The sequence below is a fragment of the Amphibalanus amphitrite genome, unplaced genomic scaffold (genome assembly GCF_019059575.1).
Source record: "Amphibalanus amphitrite isolate SeventyFive unplaced genomic scaffold, NRLGWU_Aamphi_draft 000967F_arrow, whole genome shotgun sequence".
NCBI lineage: Eukaryota > Metazoa > Arthropoda > Thecostraca > Balanomorpha > Balanidae > Amphibalanus > Amphibalanus amphitrite.
The window spans coordinates 198,306-220,557 of record NW_024882461.1 but is presented as its reverse complement, the minus strand read 5'-3'; the positions used below and the strand labels follow the sequence as shown (position 1 = coordinate 220,557).

General features: G+C 51.3%; 3 protein-coding genes across 12 annotated transcripts in view; 1 reads left to right on the top strand and 2 right to left on the bottom strand.

Annotated features, from left to right (window-relative positions):
• Positions 1–22,252, bottom strand: part of LOC122368678 (glycerol-3-phosphate acyltransferase 1, mitochondrial-like) — a 92,709-nt gene that overhangs the window by 18,182 nt on the left and 52,275 nt on the right. The window contains exons 1-4 of one of the 9 annotated variants that reach the window (XM_043342851.1): positions 5,357–5,369; positions 4,490–4,533; positions 3,897–4,072; positions 1,525–1,653 (exon numbers count right to left, since the gene is read on the bottom strand). In XM_043342851.1, the coding sequence (XP_043198786.1) occupies positions 1,525–1,653; positions 3,897–4,019 (252 nt within the window). In that variant the 5' untranslated portion in view covers positions 4,020–4,072; positions 4,490–4,533; positions 5,357–5,369. Of the gene's footprint in view, positions 1–254; positions 330–1,524; positions 1,654–3,896; positions 4,085–4,489; positions 4,534–5,096; positions 5,188–5,356; positions 5,402–22,252 lie in introns of those variants that run through there. The other 8 variants (XM_043342857.1, XM_043342852.1, XM_043342854.1 and 5 more) reach the window with 8 other exon arrangements.
• LOC122368679 (transcription initiation factor IIA subunit 2-like) overlaps positions 13,472–22,252 on the top strand; it is a 67,392-nt gene continuing 58,611 nt past the window's right edge. For both annotated transcript variants that reach the window (XM_043342867.1, XM_043342873.1), the window contains exon 1: positions 13,472–13,615. The gene's annotated coding sequence lies outside the window, so the exon portion shown is untranslated. The remainder of the gene's footprint in view (positions 13,616–22,252) is intronic.
• On the bottom strand, positions 14,287–20,504 carry LOC122368686. Its single transcript, XM_043342877.1, has 3 exons — positions 18,733–20,504; positions 18,090–18,337; positions 14,287–17,084 (listed from the first exon to the last, which is right to left on the bottom strand). Exons 1-3 carry the CDS (start codon positions 20,502–20,504, stop codon positions 14,287–14,289), a joined length of 4,818 nt encoding a protein of 1,605 aa, XP_043198812.1.

Sequence of the window (22,252 nt, the reverse complement as noted above, 5' to 3'; positions counted from 1 at the left end):
CGTCAGCGGTCACAACCCGTCACATAACTGGTAAGCCACAGCACGTCATATCACTGGTCACAACCCGTCACACCATCGGTAACAACTAACAACCCATCACAGCAACGTTCACATGACAATCCACAGCACGTCAGATCACTGGTCACAACCCGTTACATCATCGGTCACCGTAGGCTCAATTCGTCACATTTTCGGTCACAATCCCTCATATCACTTAGCACAGTCCACTACATCACAATCACATCCCCACACACCTTGTGTCTTAGGCAGCGCGGAGTCCCCATAACTACCCTGTGTATATCCGACCGTCCGCCGGCACCAACTCGACCCTTCTGAGGTCTCGTAAGGGAAGGGGAGGGGATAGAAGGGGAGGGGCGCCCTTCACCTGCCCCGGGGTGGCGCGATTGGCGGTTGGCCAGACCCCGCCCCCGTCCCGAGTCTGACGTCACTCGGCCCCCACCGGCAGCCGACGAGAGGTCGTCGCGCGGCTTCACTGAGACTCGCTCGTAGGAATGAAGGAGAGACGGAGACAGGGCTAAATTGTTAAATCCAGAAAGATGAAACTTATAAATGAAGAAGTATTTTCCAAGGCGATTTCAATGTCGTAAAATGTGACTAGATCACGGTACTAAAGCAAATAACCCCAAAGAAAACGTAGGTATCTATTCGGTCCGGTTGTCACAAGTAGGGCCTTGACAACACCCACCCACAACATTCCGAGCCCGACACTCACGGCACCGACTCTGTCACTGGCACCGCGGGATCACGAGACAACACCGGCTGCCAGGGAAGTCATTACGGTCCCACAGCCTTGACTAGGGAGGTGAAGGTCGCGTGTTGTCCTATCGTGTTTTATTAACGTTTCTAGGCTGTCACGCAGTCAGAGGAAGTCGGCGGTACCCGGCACAGGCAGGCAGAGAGACCAACAGACCCCACGCAACACTAAACGACACCAGTCGACACCAACCGACACTAACAGACACCTGCCGACAATATCAAACATCAACCGACATCAACCGACATAAGTCGGCACTCGGCACCAACCGACAATGACATCAACCGACACATTACATACCAGCGGACGGCAGAGATCAACCGATACTAGCAGACACCAATCATACCAGCCGACATCGACAGTTCATGGTTAATGTGACGAGAATTCCTAGAAACAAATGTCCCTTTCATCACCGGCGTCGGTCAAGGCACGGGGTCACCAGGTCATGACGTTAAAATTGTCCCGACGCCCGACAACGCCAACAGCCGTCATCACAGATCAGACGATAGGCCGCAGCCGAGCAAATAATTATGGTGACGTTTTCATTTCCTATCCTTGTCAATAACACTATATTAGCACGCCATATTCTCATTCACAGCCGACATTTGACGGAACGGTTCATATGTCGCATTCTTGACTAGGATGAAAAAATGCACAATATTTAATATTTATCATTTCTGCACATACATACATTAGACAATGCGCGACATACGCACTACGCAGTGATGATAGGACAGCGTGACCCGTACCTTTGAGTGTGGCGTGCATCTGGGACAGCAGCCGCCCATGTAGGGACGGTCGCCGCCGCCGTCGCGGCCTCCCAGCTGGATCATGGGCGTCACTTTGAACGGCGCGAGGGTGCTGCCACCCGAGCGGGCCTGCCGGGGGAGAGGGGGAGTCAGAGGTTCTGGCGGGGTTCCCAGAGGCGGCAATAAGACGGGGGAGAGTCACAAGGGAAGACAAAAGGGTAATCGCTCAGGACAATCACTAGGGGTAGGGGACAGTCATACAGCGAATGACTGTGTCACGAATCAGGCTTGTTAGTAACGCCCTGCCCCAGACAGGCAGCGCGGACTGAGACAATGAAGCCACGGGGAGCCATAATGCTCAGTTTAAAGCAGCGGTTTGCCAACTGAGTGATGTGCACACAAAGATACTAAGGCTGAAACCAGGGAATCAGTAAAATGCCTAGGTTCGCGTGTTAGCAAGTGGAAGCCTCGGGCAGCTAAAACTAACTTAGTCTCAGCAAAATAGCCTACCTAAAAATTGTGGTCGCACAATGTTGAACAAACGTTGTTTGGTCTAACTTTGGGCCGTGTGGGTAACTTTGTTCCACGAGGAAAAAAATGGCTAAATTTTAATCAGCTTAATACCCATGCGCGAGAAATGGCATTTTTGGGCCGGAACCAATGAAGTAGTCAATGATAAACCCAGGGACACAAAAAAATACGTCATCATGTCGATTTTGGATTTTCTAGATTTTTTTTTGGTGAAGCTCCTTTTTTTCACCCAATATTAAGGTTTAGGTAGGTCCCTGTATGGGGCTCAGATGCTACCAGCCGAATCGATTTTTGCAATTTGCCTGAATAGGACATCATGTGAACTTTGCATTCGACTATTGGTAATTTATTTTCCTCAAACATTTTTTTAAAATTTGGGGGTGGTCAATGTTTATACATATTTTTTGCCGTTAATTCAATAACTTTGGGCCACCCGCAGGAAGGGTAAATCCAGGGGTGATTTAAAGTTCCGACACCATATGATGAAGAGGGTCGTCGTGTCGTTCGTTGTGTTCCGTGCCTTTTATTGTGTGTGGTTCGTCGTGTCGTTGGTTGTGCGTAAATGTCCCAGCGGGATACGTAAGCGATCTACAGTCATGATGGTGTGCATCATCCCGTGACTATGTTTGTACAATGTACAAGTTTGCTGTTCCTTTTTTAAAAGCCCCTAAGTGGACCAATGTATCCATAACGACCGCTAACATTGATACTTTTGGCTTTTCCATTGTTTTATTGATGCATTTATTCATATGGTACAAAGTTATTTTTGTGCGGGTAACATTGTGCCACTCTAATTTCAAAAAAATAAATCATATGTCATTATCCAAAAAAAATTAAGAGTGACTATAGGTGACCAGCAGGGATGTCACTGCCTTACTGCACAATTTCCTGAACATTTAACAAAATAATTTGGAAGTAATACGAAGAAAAGTCAAAAACTGGTACAAAGTTAGGCCAAACAACGGCCTATAACAAAATAGAGCACCGGGAACGGCTAAAGCGGTAATACTAAGCCTAGATCATGTAAAAATAACAATTATCCTGCTATCATCGACCTGTACAAACCCGATACAACATTCACCTATACGGTAGCTGATACCCATTCAAGGTCCAAAACAGCCGCAACTACGCCCCCCCCCCCCCCGCCGTGGACTGACCCGGGGCACCGAACACGGACACAGAGCACGGCCGCCACGCGCAAAACTAGGCCCCGGAGTCGACTGCGACCCATATTCACGCCCCCCGCTATCATTCTTATCTTGAAACACGCGCCAGTGACAGTTTACGCTGCAAAGTACCAGCACGTGCACTGCGATAACTGGCAACAGATAACTAGCGTAAAATGCTGGCAGACAAAATCTACATTCGGTAATGAAACCAAAACAACGAGCCTTTCTTGTATCGCGCATTAGTGTTCCCGGACAAATTATTGCATTATAGATGTTTCCGTCAACGGATAAAAGACCCCTGATATAATGTCGCATCAATAGTCCAGCTGGAGGGGGGGGGGGAGGATCGCTGTATGAATTCGGCGAGCGATACAGGTCGCATCCTCTATCCAAGTAGGAATGTCATACCTATCCTAAATCTAACACCACATCTTGTCCAGATTTCTAGAATTTTAGAACGAATTTGTAACTCTAATTTTGGGCGGCATAGATCCGAATTTGCTTGACAGCCTAACAGCCACGTCTATCGTTGCTTACAAGTCACGCCTCACAAATGAATGACTTTAAACGACCAGCCTGCATCTAACCAAGGAGTATGCCACGGCTTCAACTTAATCAATCACGATGTCTTGTCGGTATCGCCCGAAAGCGCGTACGCCGCGCTCTCCTTACCCAGGACGGGGCGGCGGACGGCGGCCCGTCCGCGCGACTGGCGCCGCCCTTCCTGGCCGGGGCGGGCGGCTGCAGTCGCGGCGCTGATACGGTTCCTTGCTGCTGACCTCCGAACAGGGTCATCTCCGTGCGCCGGTCCCAGCGGCTCAGTCAGCGCTCAGCAGAACACCTGTCTGCTGTCCAAGGCCCCGCAACAGGCAGTGCACATGCTGTTAGTACCCAGCCAAAGGGAAAAGCACTCATCGAAGAGACAAACAACTATGTATATTGATATAGACAAGTAGAAAAACACGGAACAAATAGTGCATGGACGCGTTTCGATTATTAAATCTTCATCAGCATGACATAATCACAGAGAAAACAAGATATAGCTATATCTTGTTTTCTCTGTGATTATGTCATGCTGATGAAGATTTAATAATCGAAACGCGTCCATGCACTATTTGTTCCGTGTTTTTTTTTTCACAAACAACTATGCTATGACGCTTTGCTCACTAAGGGTGCTATGTTGCTGAATGAGACTGAAAATAAGTATACCACACTTATTTTTTCATCATATAGGTACAAAGGACTCAGGACTGGACTCATCTCACATCTGTTGAAAGCAACCAAATTATTTTGAAATGCCAGTTTTCATCTGGAATAGAATCAAATAATTCAGAATGACACTCTTTAATCATCTTATCCAGGACCTTGCACTACTTCAGTTCAGCACAGCACCATGTTAAGGCCTGCACACTGCACAGTGAACCCTTACTGATGACATCTAGTTGATATCACCCTCTTCATCAGACTGCAAAGCATGGCAATCTCAACAAGATCCTGCCAGTGCAGAGGCACAGCACCTGTAACCCAGCCCTTGGTGGTAGAGCTTTTGTTACATAATCTATAAAGATGCACTTGTGTGACAAAATTGTAATATAAAGGACAATGTTATCCCTGGCCAACCCTTTTGTGTCTCCAGTGCGCCCTTTTCCGACAAATGCTGCACTTGTGCAGTATTCACTGTTCAACACAGTAGGTCTTGTTTGGGTGCGGGCTGGCACAAATTTGTCAGCCTAGCTGGTGTGTCTTGTTGACCGTTGGCTGTTGCCTGTTCCTATGCCGATGCTTTGAGCTGGTCTGTTCGCAGCCTGGAAGGAAACTGGTGCTTGCATCACACCACTGTTGGAATTTACTGCTCTGTAAACTTCAATTTACCTCCTAAATGGAATCAGCAATGAATGCCTTCTGACATAGGGTCTTCATTACGTCCATAACCTATCGAGCCTATCTTGATCTACTGACTGCTGTTGTGAATTTGCATGGACGTCCAAGTCTGTAGCCTTGTCCTTGTGCGAACCTTAGACAGTATTGGCCTGAGCCAGAAGCTCACAAGTTTCGTGTATTTAATGGGTAAATTACTAAATGTGTGTATAAATTACTAAGGAATAATATTTAGTCATTGACTGACTGCTTACCACATAACCCCCGGCGAAAAAGGCATATGCTTATTACACCCAGCGGAAGGACATGCTTTGAATGTAACGGAAGTTGGCACAGATTCAGCACAGATTCAGCACAGCACAGATTCGGTAGGGGGAAAAAAGGCCCCGGTAGAGGGAAACCTTTATGACCCGTTTTCCCCTAGAAATGACGTCACAAAGAGGTAAAAATGGGTATCAATCGAAAGCTCTCGTTTACCCAGACACAGTCCTGCAGGAAAATTCCACTTTTTCCCCATAGGAAAGTTTTTACGGGAAAATCAAAATTTTGGGTCAATGGGGGGTCCCCCCCGATTTCGTTCAAAATCGGCACACAGGTGCCCCACCACCAGCCGAGAAACTTTCCCCAAAACGGTCCCCGTTGCATTGACGTTTAAGGCCCTTAAAGCCCCGTAAACTCGTAAAAAATCCGTAAATTCGCCCTTGTACGGCCAAAAACGGGGCGCTAAAGTAAAAATGGGTATCAATCGAAAGCTCTCGTTTACCCAGACACAGTCCTGCAGGAAAATTCCACTTTTTCCCCATAGGAAAGTTTTTACGGGAAAATCAAAATTTCGGGTCAATGGGGGGTCCCCCCCGATTTCGTTCAAAATCGGCACACAGGTGCCCCACCACCAGCCGAGAAACTTTCCCCAAAACGGTCCCCGTTGCATTGACGTTTAAGGCCCTTAAAGCCCCGTAAACTCGTAAAAAATCCGTAAATTCGCCCTTGTACGGCCAAAAACGGGGCGCTAGGGTAAAAATGGGTATCAATCGAAAGCTCTCGTTTACCCAGACACAGTCCTGCAGGAAAATTCCACTTTTTCCCCATAGGAAAGTTTTTACGGGAAAATCAAAATTTCGGGTCAATGGGGGGTCTCCCCCGATTTCGTTCAAAATCGGCACACAGGTGCCCCACCACCAGCCGAGAAACTTTCCCCAAAACGGTCCCCGTTGCATTGACGTTTAAGGCCCTTAAAGCCCCGTAAACTCGTAAAAAATCCGTAAATTCGCCCTTGTACGGCCAAAAACGGGGCGCTAAAGTAAAAATGGGTATCAATCGAAAGCTCTCGTTTACCCAGACACAGTCCTGCAGGAAAATTCCACTTTTTCCCCATAGGAAAGTTTTTACGGGAAAATCAAAATTTCGGGTCAATGGGGGGTCCCCCCCGATTTCGTTCAAAATCGGCACACAGGTGCCCCACCACCAGCCGAGAAACTTTCCCCAAAACGGTCCCCGTTGCATTGACGTTTAAGGCCCTTAAAGCCCCGTAAACTCGTAAAAAATCCGTAAATTCGCCCTTGTACGGCCAAAAACGGGGCGCTAGGGTAAAAATGGGTATCAATCGAAAGCTCTCGTTTACCCAGACACAGTCCTGCAGGAAAATTCCACTTTTTCCCCATAGGAAAGTTTTTACGGGAAAATCAAAATTTCGGGTCAATGGGGGGTCCCCCCCGATTTCGTTCAAAATCGGCACACAGGTGCCCCACCACCAGCCGAGAAACTTTCCCCAAAACGGTCCCCGTTGCATTGACGTTTAAGGCCCGTAAAGCCCCCTAGACTCGTAAAATATCCGTAAAATCGCCTTTGTACGGACAAAAAAGTGGTGCTATGGTAAAAATGGGTATCAATCGAAAGCTCTCGTTTACCCAGACACAGTCCTGCAGGAAAATTCCACTTTTTCCCCATAGGAAAGTTTTTACGGGAAAATCAAAATTTTGGGTCAATGGGGGGTCCCCCTGATTTCGTTCAAAATCGGCACACAGGTGCCCCACCACCAGCCGAGAAACTTTCCCCAAAACGGTCCCCGTTGCATTGACGTTTAAGGCCCTTAAAGCCCCGTAAACTCGTAAAAAATCCGTAAATTCGCCCTTGTACGGCCAAAAACGGGGCGCTAGGGTAAAAATGGGTATCAATCGAAAGCTCTCGTTTACCCAGACACAGTCCTGCAGGAAAATTCCACTTTTTCCCCATAGGAAAGTTTTTTACGGGAAAATCAAAATTTCGGGTCAATGGGGGGTCCCCCCCGATTTCGTTCAAAATCGGCACACAGGTGCCCCACCACCAGCCGAGAAACTTTCCCCAAAACAGTCCCCGTTGCATTGACGTTTAAGGCCCGTAAAGCCCCCTAGACTCGTAAAATATCCGTAAAATCGCCTTTGTACGGACAAAAAAGTGGTGCTATGGTAAAAATGGGTATCAATCGAAAGCTCTCGTTTACCCAGACACAGTCCTGCAGGAAAATTCCACTTTTTTCCCATAGGAAAGTTTTTACGGGAAAATCAAAATTTTGGGTCAATGGGGGGTCCCCCCGATTTCGTTCAAAATCGGCACACAGGTGCCCCACCACCAGCCGAGAAACTTTCCCCAAAACGGTCCCCGTTGCATTGACGTTTAAGGCCCTTAAAGCCCCGTAAACTCGTAAAAAATCCGTAAATTCGCCCTTGTACGGCCAAAAACGGGGCGCTAGGGTAAAAATGGGTATCAATCGAAAGCTCTCGTTTACCCAGACACAGTCCTGCAGGAAAATTCCACTTTTTCCCCATAGGAAAGTTTTTACGGGAAAATCAAAATTTCGGGTCAATGGGGGGTCCCCCCGATTTCGTTCAAAATCAGCACACAGGTGCCCCACCACCAGCCGAGAAACTTTCCCCAAAACGGTCCCCGTTGCATTGACGTTTAAGGCCCGTAAAGCCCCCCTAGACTCGTAAAATATCCGTAAAATCGCCTTTGTACGGACAAAAAAGTGGTGCTATGGTAAAAATGGGTATCAATCGAAAGCTCTCGTTTACCCAGACACAGTCCTGCAGGAAAATTCCACTTTTTTCCCATAGGAAAGTTTTTACGGGAAAATCAAAATTTTGGGTCAATGGGGGGTCCCCCCGATTTCGTTCAAAATCGGCACACAGGTGCCCCACCACCAGCCGAGAAACTTTCCCCAAAACGGTCCCCGTTGCATTGACGTTTAAGGCCCTTAAAGCCCCGTAAACTCGTAAAAAATCCGTAAATTCGCCCTTGTACGGCCAAAAACGGGGCGCTAGGGTAAAAATGGGTATCAATCGAAAGCTCTCGTTTACCCAGACACAGTCCTGCAGGAAAATTCCACTTTTTCCCCATAGGAAAGTTTTTATTTTCCCGTAAAAACTTTCCTATGGGGAAAAAGTGAAATTTTCCTGCAGGACTGTGTCTGGGTAAACGAGAGCTTTCGATTGATACCCATTTTTACCATAGCACCACTTTTTTGTCCGTACAAAGGCGATTTTACGGATATTTTACGAGTCTAGGGGGCTTTACGGGCCTTAAACGTCAATGCAACGGGGACCGTTTTGGGGAAAGTTTCTCGGCTGGTGGTGGGGCACCTGTGTGCCGATTTAAAACGAAATCGGGGGGGACCCCCCATTGACCCGAAATTTTGATTTTCCCTTAAAAACTTTCCTATGGGGAAAAAGTGGAATTTTCCTGCAGGACTGTGTCTGGGTAAACGAGAGCTTTCGATTGATACCCATTTTTACCCTAGCGCCCCGTTTTTGGCCGTACAAGGGCGAATTTACGGATTTTTTACGAGTTTACGGGGCTTTAAGGGCCTTAAACGTCAATGCAACGGGGACCGTTTTGGGGAAAATTTCTCGGCTGGTGGTGGGGCACCTGTGTGCCGATTTTGAACGAAATCGGGGGGGACCCCCCATTGACCCGAAATTTTGATTTTCCCGTAAAAACTTTCCTATGGGGAAAAAGTGGAATTTTCCTGCAAGACTGTGTCTGGGTAAACAAGAGCTTTCGATTGATACCCATTTTTACCCTAGCGCCCCGTTTTTGGCCGTACAAGGGCGAATTTACGGATTTTTTACGAGTTTACGGGGCTTTAAGGGCCTTAAACGTCAATGCAACGGGGACCGTTTTGGGGAAAGTTTCTCGGCTGGTGGTGGGGCACCTGTGTGCCGATTTTGAACGAAATCGGGGGGACCCCCATTGACCCAAAATTTTGATTTTCCCGTAAAAACTTTCCTATGGGAAAAAAGTGGAATTTTCCTAAGGGACTGTGTCTGGGTAAACGAGAGCTTTCGATTGATACCCATTTTTACCATAGCACCACTTTTTTGTCCGTACAAAGGCGATTTTACGGATATTTTACGAGTCTAGGGGGCTTTACGGGCCTTAAACGTCAATGCAACGGGGACCGTTTTGGGGAAAGTTTCTCGGCTGGTAGTGGGGCACCTGTGTGCCGATTTTGAACGAAATCGGGGGGGACCCCCATTGACCCAAAATTTTGATTTTCCCGTAAAAACTTTCCTATGGGGAAAAAGTGGAATTTTCCTGCAGGACTGTGTCTGGGTAAACGAGAGCTTTCGATTGATACCCATTTTCACCATAGCGCCCCGTTTTTGGCCGTACAAGGGCGAATTTACGGATTTTTTACGAGTTTACGGGGCTTTAAGGGCCTTAAACGTCAATGCAACGGGGACCGTTTTGGGGAAAGTTTCTCGGCTGGTGGTGGGGCACCTGTGTGCCGATTTTGAACGAAATCGGGGGGGACCCCCCATTGACCCAAAATTTTGATTTTCCCGTAAAAACTTTCCTATGGGAAAAAGTGGAATTTTCCTGCAGGACTGTGTCTGGGTAAACGAGAGCTTTCGATTGATACCCATTTTTACCATAGCACCACTTTTTTGTCCGTACAAAGGCGATTTTACGGATATTTTACGAGTCTAGGGGGCTTTACGGGCCTTAAACGTCAATGCAACGGGGACCGTTTTGGGGAAAGTTTCTCGGCTGGTGGTGGGGCACCTGTGTGCCGATTTTGAACGAAATCGGGGGGGACCCCCCATTGACCCAAAATTTTGATTTTCCCGTAAAAACTTTCCTATGGGGAAAAAGTGGAATTTTCCTGCAGGACTGTGTCTGGGTAAACGAGAGCTTTCGATTGATACCCATTTTAACCATAGCGCCCCGTTTTTGGCCGTACAAGGGCGAATTTACGGATTTTTTACGAGTTTACGGGGCTTTAAGGGCCTTAAACGTCAATGCAACGGGGACCGTTTTGGGGAAAGTTTCTCGGCTGGTGGTGGGGCACCTGTGTGCCGATTTTGAACGAAATCGGGGGGGACCCCCCATTGACCCAAAATTTTGATTTTCCCGTAAAAACTTTCCTATGGGGAAAAAGTGGAATTTTCCTGCAGGACTGTGTCTGGGTAAACGAGAGCTTTCGATTGATACCCATTTTAACCATAGCGCCCCGTTTTTGGCCGTACAAGGGCGAATTTACGGATTTTTTACGAGTTTACGGGGCTTTAAGGGCCTTAAACGTCAATGCAACGGGGACCGTTTTGGGGAAAGTTTCTCGGCTGGTGGTGGGGCACCTGTGTGCCGATTTTGAACGAAATCGGGGGGGACCCCCCATTGACCCAAAATTTTGATTTTCCCGTAAAAACTTTCCTATGGGAAAAAAGTGGAATTTTCCTGCAGGACTGTGTCTGGGTAAACGAGAGCTTTCGATTGATACCCATTTTTACCATAGCACCACTTTTTTGTCCGTACAAAGGCGATTTTACGGATATTTTACGAGTCTAGGGGGCTTTACGGGCCTTAAACGTCAATGCAACGGGGACCGTTTTGGGGAAAGTTTCTCGGCTGGTGGTGGGACACCTGTGTGCCGATTTTGAACGAAATCGGGGGGGACCCCCCATTGACCCAAAATTTTGATTTTCCCTTAAAAACTTTCCTATGGGGAAAAAGTGGAATTTTCCTGCAGGACTGTGTCTGGGTAAACGAGAGCTTTCGATTGATACCCATTTTCACCATAGCGCCCCGTTTTTGGCCGTACAAGGGCGAATTTACGGATTTTTTACGAGTTTACGGGGCTTTAAGGGCCTTAAACGTCAATGCAACGGGGACCGTTTTAGGGAAAGTTTCTCGGCTGGTGGTGGGGCACCTGTGTGCCGATTTTGAACGAAATCGGGGGGGACCCCCCATTGACCCAAAATTTTGATTTTCCCGTAAAAACTTTCCTATGGGAAAAAAGTGGAATTTTCCTGCAGGACTGTGTCTGGGTAAACGAGAGCTTTCGATTGATACCCATTTTTACCATAGCACCACTTTTTTGTCCGTACAAAGGCGATTTTACGGATATTTTACGAGTCTAGGGGGCTTTACGGGCCTTAAACGTCAATGCAACGGGGACCGTTTTGGGGAAAGTTTCTCGGCTGGTGGTGGGGCACCTGTGTGCCGATTTTGAACGAAATCGGGGGGGGGACCCCCCATTGACCCAAAATTTTGATTTTCCCGTAAAAACTTTCCTATGGGGAAAAAGTGGAATTTTCCTGCAGGACTGTGTCTGGGTAAACGAGAGCTTTCGATTGATACCCATTTTAACCATAGCGCCCCGTTTTTGGCCGTACAAGGGCGAATTTACGGATTTTTTACGAGTTTACGGGGCTTTAAGGGCCTTAAACGTCAATGCAACGGGGACCGTTTTGGGGAAAGTTTCTCGGCTGGTGGTGGGGCACCTGTGTGCCGATTTTGAACGAAATCGGGGGGACCCCCCATTGACCCAAAATTTTGATTTTCCTGTAAAAACTTTCCTATGGGAAAAAAGTGGAATTTTCCTGCAGGACTGTGTCTGGGTAAACGAGAGCTTTCGATTGATACCCATTTTTACCATAGCACCACTTTTTTGTCCGTACAAAGGCGATTTTACGGATATTTTACGAGTCTAGGGGGCTTTACGGGCCTTAAACGTCAATGCAACGGGGACCGTTTTGGGGAAAGTTTCTCGGCTGGTGGTGGGGCACCTGTGTGCCGATTTTGAACGAAATCGGGGGGGGGACCCCCCATTGACCCAAAATTTTGATTTTCCCGTAAAAACTTTCCTATGGGGAAAAAGTGGAATTTTCCTGCAGGACTGTGTCTGGGTAAACGAGAGCTTTCGATTGATACCCATTTTCACCATAGCGCCCCGTTTTTGGCCGTACAAGGGCGAATTTACGGATTTTTTACGAGTTTACGGGGCTTTAAGGGCCTTAAACGTCAATGCAACGGGGACCGTTTTGGGGAAAGTTTCTCGGCTGGTGGTGGGGCACCTGTGTGCCGATTTTGAACGAAATCGGGGGGGACCCCCCATTGACCCAAAATTTTGATTTTCCCGTAAAAACTTTCCTATGGGAAAAAAGTGGAATTTTCCTGCAGGACTGTGTCTGGGTAAACGAGAGCTTTCGATTGATACCCATTTTTACCATAGCACCACTTTTTTGTCCGTACAAAGGCGATTTTACGGATATTTTACGAGTCTAGGGGGCTTTACGGGCCTTAAACGTCAATGCAACGGGGACCGTTTTGGGGAAAGTTTCTCGGCTGGTGGTGGGGCACCTGTGTGCCGATTTTGAACGAAATCGGGGGGGACCCCCCATTGACCCAAAATTTTGATTTTCCCGTAAAAACTTTCCTATGGGGAAAAAGTGGAATTTTCCTGCAGGACTGTGTCTGGGTAAACGAGAGCTTTCGATTGATACCCATTTTCACCATAGCGCCCCGTTTTTGGCCGTACAAGGGCGAATTTACGGATTTTTTACGAGTTTACGGGGCTTTAAGGGCCTTAAACGTCAATGCAACGGGGACCGTTTTGGGGAAAGTTTCTCGGCTGGTGGTGGGGCACCTGTGTGCCGATTTTGAACGAAATCGGGGGGGGACCCCCCATTGACCCAAAATTTTGATTTTCCCGTAAAAACTTTCCTATGGGAAAAAAGCGGAATTTTCCTGCGGGACTGTGTCTGGGTAAACGAGAGCTTTCGATTGATACCCATTTTTACCTCTTTGTGACGTCATTTCTAGGGGAAAACGGGTCATAAAGGTTTCCCTCTACCGGGGCCTTTTTTCCCCCTACCGAATCTGTGCTGTGCTGAATCTGTGCTGAATCTGTGCCAACTTCCGTTACATATGCTTTGAGACATATTTTGACGCACTTGCTTCAAAATACATGTTCTTGTATTCGCTCAAGAACAAACTACACCAATCAGGTGTCTTAATAGAAGTCCGTTGTTGGCGGTCCTCAGTTTCGATTGGTAAAATTTGTATGTAGGCAGCTTTTTGGAAAATATAAACACAATCATGCAGGTTGAATGTGGATCGTGGACTTGCTTGCGGGAGGTTCAGATTATTGTGATTTTGATTTGTATGAAATTATCAGTGACTGCGTGACTACTGACTGTTAGTGCCTGGGCATTTAGTGGGCATTTATACAGCTTTTACTCGTCATAAATACGGTTAGTTATTTTACTTTTATTCTGAGATCAGGTATCAGGAGATACATTCCAAAAATGATACTTATATCAATATAAGTATCATTATATTGATATAAGTATCAATATAATGACGCGACGCGAAGCAAGCGGCAAGCCGCTTGCTTCGCGTCGCGAGGATATGGCTTGCGCATAATTGGCCAGTTCGAGTAGTAATGGTTTTGTGTAATAGTGACTTGTAGAAGCCTTGATGTACGCGAAAAGGTGAATGATGCGGTCCAAATGGATAAAATTCAAATAAATGGGTCATTGACCAAACCAATTCAGACTGATAAGCTACCTACTTGGATATGTGGTTCAAATAATTTACTACACATAGGTTATGTTTATAATAACGTTTCAGGCATAGTCACGTTTCAGGCACAGGTACTAAGTTGTGAGTGAATCGCAATTAGCAAATCCAGCTGGACTGAAGTAATTAGGTACAATAGTGAAAATTGGGTAATGACAAAACAATTCGTAAATCAATTCTCACCTGTGCTTTGTGTGGCTCTTAGCGTTACCCACAATCGCCACGAGGAGGCGGCCACAATGAATTGCAGATGGATCTCTTTTTAACAGAAAAGAGACCCCGCAGGTGGTTCAAAGCGTAACCGATGCCTGCGGGTAGAGAAACTGGGCGGTGTCCTGCCGGCTCACAGCACGTCCCGGTAGACGACGTTGGCGGTCCGTCCACCGCTGCCCGGCGGCAGGACGAAGCGCAGGTCCCGCCAGCGGCCGACCCTGGACGCGGCAACATAGAGCTGTCCGTGGCCGAACACGGGCTCTCGCAGAAGGACGGCCACCCGCCGGAGCGTCTGACCTTGCGCTTTGTTGATTGTGAGCGCAAAGGCGGGCCGCACCGGGAACTGGCGCCGCCGCCACTCGAACGGGAAGGCGTCGTCCGGCGGCTGCAGCGTCAGGCGGGGGATGAGAACCCGGCGACCGGCCGCGCTGCCGCAGGCCACGGTCGCCTCCAGGAGCCGGCCGCCGTGGACGGCCACCACCAGGAGCCGGGTGCCGTTACACAGTCCCCTGGCCGGGTCGATGTTTCGGAGCAGGATGACCGGCATGCCGGGCTTCAAAAGCAGGTGATGAGGCGGGAGGCCCGGCACACACAGCCCGTTGAGGTACTCCTGGGGTACCGGCTCCTGCTCCTCCCCGACGGTGTCGTCTGCGCTGAGGCACTCCACGGCCTGGCCCGGGAAGATGTCGGTGACATAACTGTTCACCGAGTCGACGGTGCTGTTAGTGGGCGCCAGCACGGCGCGGGACGCCATGCTGTCGGCGTCGGTCAGGTTGCCGAAGGTCCAGTCGATGACGGCCGGCAACTCGGCTTCCAGCACCAGCGCCGGCGGCAGGGTGACCCGTCCCTCGGCGTCTGTGGGCAGCTCGCCGTTGCCGAGCTGCAGCAGCCAGGTGGAGAACTCCTCCAGCTCGGCCTGTTGGTTCTCCTCCTGCGCCAGCCTGGCGCGCATGTTTTCCCTCAGCCGGTGCACTCTGAAGTGGCGCCACAGCGGCGAGCGACGGAGACTGGCGTCCACGATGCCTGCCTGGTTGGCGTGCCGGACGACAGGCAGAACCTGCCGGAAGTCGCCGCCCAGCACCACCACCTTGCCGCCGAACAGCTGCTCGGACCCCGTCAGGTCGCGCAGCGTCCGGTCGAGGCCCTCGATGTGGTGCCGGTGCGCCATCGGAGCCTCATCCATCACGATGAGGCGCGCTAACCGGATCAGCTGGGCGAGCTCGCTCTGGGCGGGGATGTTAAAGATGGCGGTGTCGTCCGGTCGCAGAGGAGCTTTAAAACGGCTGTGAAAAGTCCTCCCGCTGTCCAGCAGTGTAGCGGCGATACCGCTGAACGCCACGGCAAGTGCCACCAGGCCCTTGGCTCGCACCGCAGAGATGAGCAGATTGAAAGTAAATGTCTTGCCAGTGCCACCTGGCGCGTCCAAGAATAGGGCGAGCGGCTCCTGGCCGTCGACCGCGGCCAGCACCGTGTCCACCGCCTGGCGCTGATCCGGCAGTAGGCCTGGCAGCCGCTGGTCGACGGTGTGCTGAAGGTCGGCTCGGTCGAAGTCGACCTCCTCCCGTATAATGGGAGGCAGGCGCCGCAGCTCCTCGGCCCCCTCCAAGGCGGCGGCCGCTGCTTGGTGTTCAGCTGGCACGGGCGGCAGGCCGAAGTCCTCCAGCGTCTTGCCGGCCCGCTGGAGGGAGTCGCTGATGCGCAGTAGCACCAGTCCCGTCACCGTCTCCGGCGGCAGCTCTGGGTGGCGGCGGGCGAAGTCTTCTCCCATTGCTGCCTGGAACCGGTGGAGGAGGGCTGCGGGATCGGCCGGCGCGCAAAATAGCAGCACCACCACAAACAGCTGCCTGAGCTGGCCGGGGCGCTGGGTGCGGACGGCCTCAGCCAGCGTCTCCGCCCACTCCTGGTCGTCCTGGAGCAGGCCACGCCGCCGACACGCCTCTTGGTGTGTGTCGCACACCTGGCCGTCCACCGTGCGCAGATCGGCGAATGTCGTGGCGCCGGGGACGTGATGCAGCAATACCCGGAGGTAGAATACATCCCCGTGCCTGGGTGTGAGACTCACCACCCGGCCGATGGTGGGCGCCGCCTGCATGTTGCGGCGCCGGTGCCACCGCTTCTGGCCGGCGTCCCAGCGGTACTTCTGGGGGAAGTCCGGGTAGAGCACCCGGAGGCACTCGGGGTCCTCGCCGGCCGACGCCCGGTTGTAGGTCATCCAGGCAGTCAGCTGCGTGTGGCGCGGCTCCCCAGCCACTGCCTGCCGCTCCTCCCCAGGCTGGAAGAAGATCAGCTGATGGTCTTCGAGATGAACCTGTAGCGCCAGCACCGCTGGTGACCGGTCGCTCATCTCGAAGCTGAACAGCCGCCAGCATGCTTCGCTCGCACCAATGGAGCGGAGGTCTCGGAAGGCTGCCACCTCGTCCTGACCGGCCTCGATCAGCTGATCTGCGCGGACCATCTGCCGGTCGGAGCCCTTGTAAATGTACATAAAAATGTACTTAACTCCGTCCACAGAGGAGCACACCTCCACGTTGATGTGACACTCGTAGCGAAGGCTGAGGAGCGGATTGTAGGGCACGACCCACTGGTTCGTCACCATCCTCCCATTGTGCTCCGCCTGCTGGCCGCCGTCCTCGGGGCCGCGCCTCCGGTACTGGGGGTACGTGCGGTCCTCCTGCCAGATGGTCTCGTGGGAGAGCGGTTTCGGGAACCGTTTGGAGCACTGACCGTCTTTCATGCAGGTGGCGGTCGGCCGAGCAGCGCCGCACTCGTTGTGAACCATGCTGGTGAGGACAATCTGCTGCAGACGGGCCGACTGCGGCGATTCGGTGGGGTCCGGCAGCTCCGCCGAGACGATCGTGTCCGCATCGGCGCCGGTCCGAGGCCGGTCCTCCGGCTGCAGGATGAGCAGGAGATGACAGTGAGGCAGGCCTGCAAACAAAAAGAAAATGTCAGACTCACGATTTTGATGCGTTCTAGTGTGACCTGGAATCGCTTGACTGATATTTAAAGATGCGTAGCTTCGGTACGTTAGTATGGTAGAGGGTACGCAAACTGACACGCAGCGGTATTTTGTCGTTTTTAATACACTGCCACGGACTTTATGTTACAAAATGGGTGCCCTCAGATTTAACTTTTAAGTGAATTATATGGCAACGCCAGCGCCTATACTGGCCGGAATGCGACTGGTTGTCGCAGATGATTTGCGTTAATACGACAGAAGCTAGGCAACCCGCCATGGAGCCGTATATTGCTGGATAGTCTAACAATAAGTAAATTTATATTCGCCCTCAGAAGCTAAAGCAACGCGAAGCATTTCAGACTGGTATAGCTCAACCGATTGTCGCAGATGATTTGCGTTAATACGACAGAAGCTATAGGCAACCCGCCATGCAGCCGTGTCTTGCGGGACAGTCTAACAATAAGTGAATTATATGGAAACGCCAGCGCCTGTACTGGCCGGAATAGCTCGACTGGTTGTCGCAGATGATTTGCGTTAATACGACAGAAGCTAGGCAACCCGCCATGCAGCCGTGTATTGCGGGATAGTCTAAAAATAAGTGAATTTATATTCGCCCTCAGAAGCTAAAGCGACGCGAAACATTTCTGACTGGTATAGCTCAACCGATTGTCGCAGATGATTTGCGTTAATACGACAGAAGCTAGGCAACCCGCCATGCAGCCGTGTATTGCGGGATAGTCTAACAATAAGTGAATTTATATTCGCCGTCAAAAGGTAAAACAACGCGAAGCACTATGAACTTTACACGACGAAATCTTTCTCACGTTGACTTCTTCGATCATATTTATTTGGCCGTTAAGGCGTGAGCTTTAAATCGGAATAAATGTGCATATTGGTGGGGTGCGTGTCACGTCCCCCCGCGACTGAGCTCATGTCTGTTCAGGTATTTCTGTCAAAGCCATGTTGTGACTTACCGCGCTTCTGAAACTCGATGACCCACATGAAGGCGCTCGGCTTGCCGAAGACGGCCTGCTTGGTCAGGTCCCCGATGATGCGGCGGAGCTTGAGGTGGAACACTCGCGCCACCAAGTCGGGTCGATCCTCGGGCTTCTGTCCGGGCAACAGGGCGTTTGCGATCTCCGGCCACTTCGGATTACACGTGATGGTAATGAAGAGGGTCGGCTTCCCCTTGGCCCTCACGATGGCCATGGCGTCCATGTAACTGCAAAGTTGAGGAAAAATGTAGATAATATTAGATGGTTGTTTGAAGGTAACATTTACCGTAGAACCAAAAGCATGACTATGGGCAGAAAATAGTCCAAACACAAAGCTGTTGACGGTTGTTTGAAAGTGACATTTGTCGTAGAACCAAAAATATGACCACCTGGCACCTGTAGGCAGATTATAGTCCAAACAAAAATGAATTGGCGAAAACTAACTTATTCGTTAAATGTGAGCACAGGTGTTTGTTCGTTTTTTAACGTTGCTATGCTGACTTGAGTGCATTATGATGCATTCAAGCAAATTTAATATGAGTGGTAATAGTGCAAATAAGACTTCAGCGAATACAAAATAGTTGTTAGTAATTTAAGATTGGTGTTTGTTTGCGTAGCTCACCGTTGCCTCATATGGCGGGGTCCACCGATGAAAGTAGCCGGCAGAACGACTCGTCTGCCGACGACCGGTACACCAGCCTGCTCACGTCCCTCCTCGGGCTGCTCCTGCTGGCCGAGCTCCGCGTCAGCCGCCACGGCGTCACGGACGCTCTGGTAGAGGTCCGCCCGGATCTCGCGCTGGTGAGTGGAGATGTACTTCAGCCGGATGGCCTCGACCTTGGCGTAGGCCATACAGACAAACTCTTGAAACAGGCGACCGGCGCGGTGGAGGCTGTCGTCCTGGTGGGGCCTGATCTGGAGCCGGTACGCGTAAAACTGGAGCGTTGTCACCATTCGCTGCCGCTCCCTGCCGGGCTGCGGCGCCTGAGCAATCGCCGGGTGCCACCCTGTAGTCCCCAGAGGAAACAGGAGGACGAAATGGAGTGGGTCACACGCTCGGTGGCTCTCATCGATGGTCTGCAGCACGCCGGTCCCGCCATCAGCTCGGCGGCGCAGTACCAGGTCGTGCTGTCCGGGCTCCTCTCCCATGAGGACCGCCACCTCGCGCAGTCCCTCGGCGGCGTTGTAGCGGCGCGCGTGCTCGCCGGCGGGTCGGGCTGCAACGCTGATGATCAGCTGCCGGTGTTCCACCTCCTGTGCCAGGACCTCGGCAGCCATGATGAAATCGTGCACCCAGGGGTTGACTTGGCGCAGCATGGCCTGAAGCTGTCCCAGCAGGTCCAGCAGCCGGTGCTGCACGGCGGCAGAGGTCGCTGCCGGCAGGCGCACATGACCGAGTCGAATGGCCGCTTCAGCCTCCGGATCTTCGGCCAGCGGGTCGCTTATGTATATCTGGGCGAAGGAGGGTGGCCGGTCTTCAGGGACTTCCAGCGGCCCAAGTCGGTGGTACAGCCGCCCCTGCACCACCACACACGGTGCGTACCCGCCGGTGCCTGCAGGCGGCGGCACCTCACGCACGGACAAAGACGATAGGGCCAGCGCTGAGTTGAGGTGCCGGACGTACTTCCGGAAGGTGCGCGCCTCTAAGGTGTCATCAGTCCAAAGGCGGCGTAAGACTGGCGGCGGGGCCGGGAGCGGGTCAAGGCGGACCTTGCCGCCTGCACAGCAGAACGTGGCGCGCTCACCCGCCCACCGCAGGGCTCCGCACGACGCACACACTTTCACCATCGCACCGACATCATCGGCCTCCACCACCTGCTCGCCGGACAAAACGTCCGCCGGCCGGCGGGCCGCAAGCGAGGCTGGCCTCGCACGGGCGGCAGCGCGCTGCTGCTGATGGCGCCGGGCGTCTTCAGCACGCTGAGCGTGCCTGGCGTCCTCGTCCTGTTCCTCGCGATGTTGACGGACGCGCGCCGCGGTGGCCTCACGCTCGGCCTGCGTCGCTTCCTCCTCATGCGCCTCGCGCTGCAGGCGGAGGCGCTCAGCGTTGGCCTCCAACTCTGCCCGCCTGGCCTCTTCATCTTGCGCCGCTCGCTGCAGGCGGAGGCGCTCAGCGTTGGCCTCCAACTCCGCCCGCCTTGCCTCTTCATCTTGCGCCGCTCGCTGCTGGCGGAGGCGCTCAGCGTTGGCCTCCAACTCCGCCCGCCTGGCCTCCTCCTCCTGTGCGGCTCGGAACGCGCGCTGCCTCTCGGCGTTGAGCTGTCGCACCCGGTCGTCGTCCGCGCGCTCCCGCTGGCGAGCGGCCTCGGCCTCCCGTACCGCCTCCCTCTGCCGGCGCGCTCGCTGCTGGGCCGCGTTCCGTTCGGCCTCAGCTTGTCGCTCCGCCTCGGCCATACGGGCCCGACGACGGCGCTGGGCCGCTGCGTTAGCGGACACCGCCCGACGCATGACAATCACGTAATCGGGTACATTTACGAAATATGCAACAAAAAACGAACTACTTACAACACTTGAAAACAAAACACTTATTACTCTTTGGATAACTATCCTGGTCTAATCTATCGACTAAAATACGCCAACGTTGTTTACATTCATATTTGCCGCGCTACCAAGACAATCAAGAGTTTTTTTCTAATTCCGACCCCCAACAGACACGATATGGTCTGAGCACAGAATCTGGTAGCATCACGTGACTTGATTAGGACAGTTTATTGATATTTTATTGTGAAGTTACCCAAATACTGCTTGAGTTAGCACTCAAAATACACTTTGAACTTTTAATAATTTTGGTTGGGTGAAAACATTGCAAAACACAAAATTCATCAGAATAGTCATGTGAGTGTTGAGAAATGTCACATGCGCGTCAGATCTGTAATTTGGGCTTATCTCAAAGATCCGATCTACCTGTTTCTTAAAGGCATTTTATTTCATGACGGGAAGAAATATCATTTTCGCAGCGAACAATCTGAGCCTAGGGCACGTGCTCTCTGCTCGGCGCCGGCCGCGGCCCAAAATGCTGCAAAGATGCGCCCGCCACGTGCAAACCGGCGAGCGCACCCCCACCAAAATTTAATACGACAAACAGATGCACGCGTCCGACTTGAGCCCAAAATTCCACCCCCGTAGCCCGCACCGTTCCGGAGCAATAGCTCGCCAAGCGTGACTGACGCGTTACATACATACATACGTACAGACATTTTGATTTTTATATATGTAATATGTCCTGGAAATAAAAGAAAAAACAGTCAAACCTGACCTAACCTTACCTATTTACCTACAACCTACCAACCTACAACGGCATTGGTAGAGCAGACGTCACACGAAGGGTTGCCACTCAAGTCACCGCTGAAAAGTCTCTAGAAGGTCTCTAGGGCTAGTGATTTTAACCTCGCAGCACGCAGGGGCGGCTTCAGGTACGAAATCTAGGGGAGCACAGCCGGTCGGAAAATGCCACGGAGGGTGCAGCCACAGGTGCAGCTACAACAGCTCACTGACTCACTGCAAATGCGAAGGTCACGGGTTCGAATCCCACCATGGCGTTGGCTCAGTGATCGACTTTATAGTACTTTTTCGAGTTTTAGGGGGTCGAGTTCAGCAGCATGAATGGTGCTACAGCCCACTGACTACTTCAAATGCAAAGGTCAGCGGTTCGAATCCCACCATGGCGTTGGCTCAGTGATCGACTTTATCGTACTTTTTCCGAGTTTTAGGGGTCGAGTTCAGCAGCATGAATGGTGCTACAGCCCACTGACACATTGCAAATGCGAAGGTCACGGGATCGAATCCCACCATGGCGTTGACTTAGTGGCCGACTTTATCGTACTTTTTCGAGTTTTAGGGGGTCGAGTTCAGCGGCATGAATGGTGTTACAGCCCACTGACTCACTTCAACTGCAAAGGTCAGCGGTTCGAATCCCACCATGGCGTTGGCTCAGTGATCGACTTTATCGTACTTTTTCCGAGTTTTAGGGGTCGAGTTCAGCAGCATGAATGGTGCTACAGCCCACTGACTCATTGCAAATGCAAAGGTCAGCGGTTCGAATCCCACCATGGCGTTGGCTCAGTGATCGACTTTATCGTACTTTTTCCGAGTTTTAGGGGTCGAGTTCAGCAGCATGAATGGTGCTACAGCCCACTGACTCA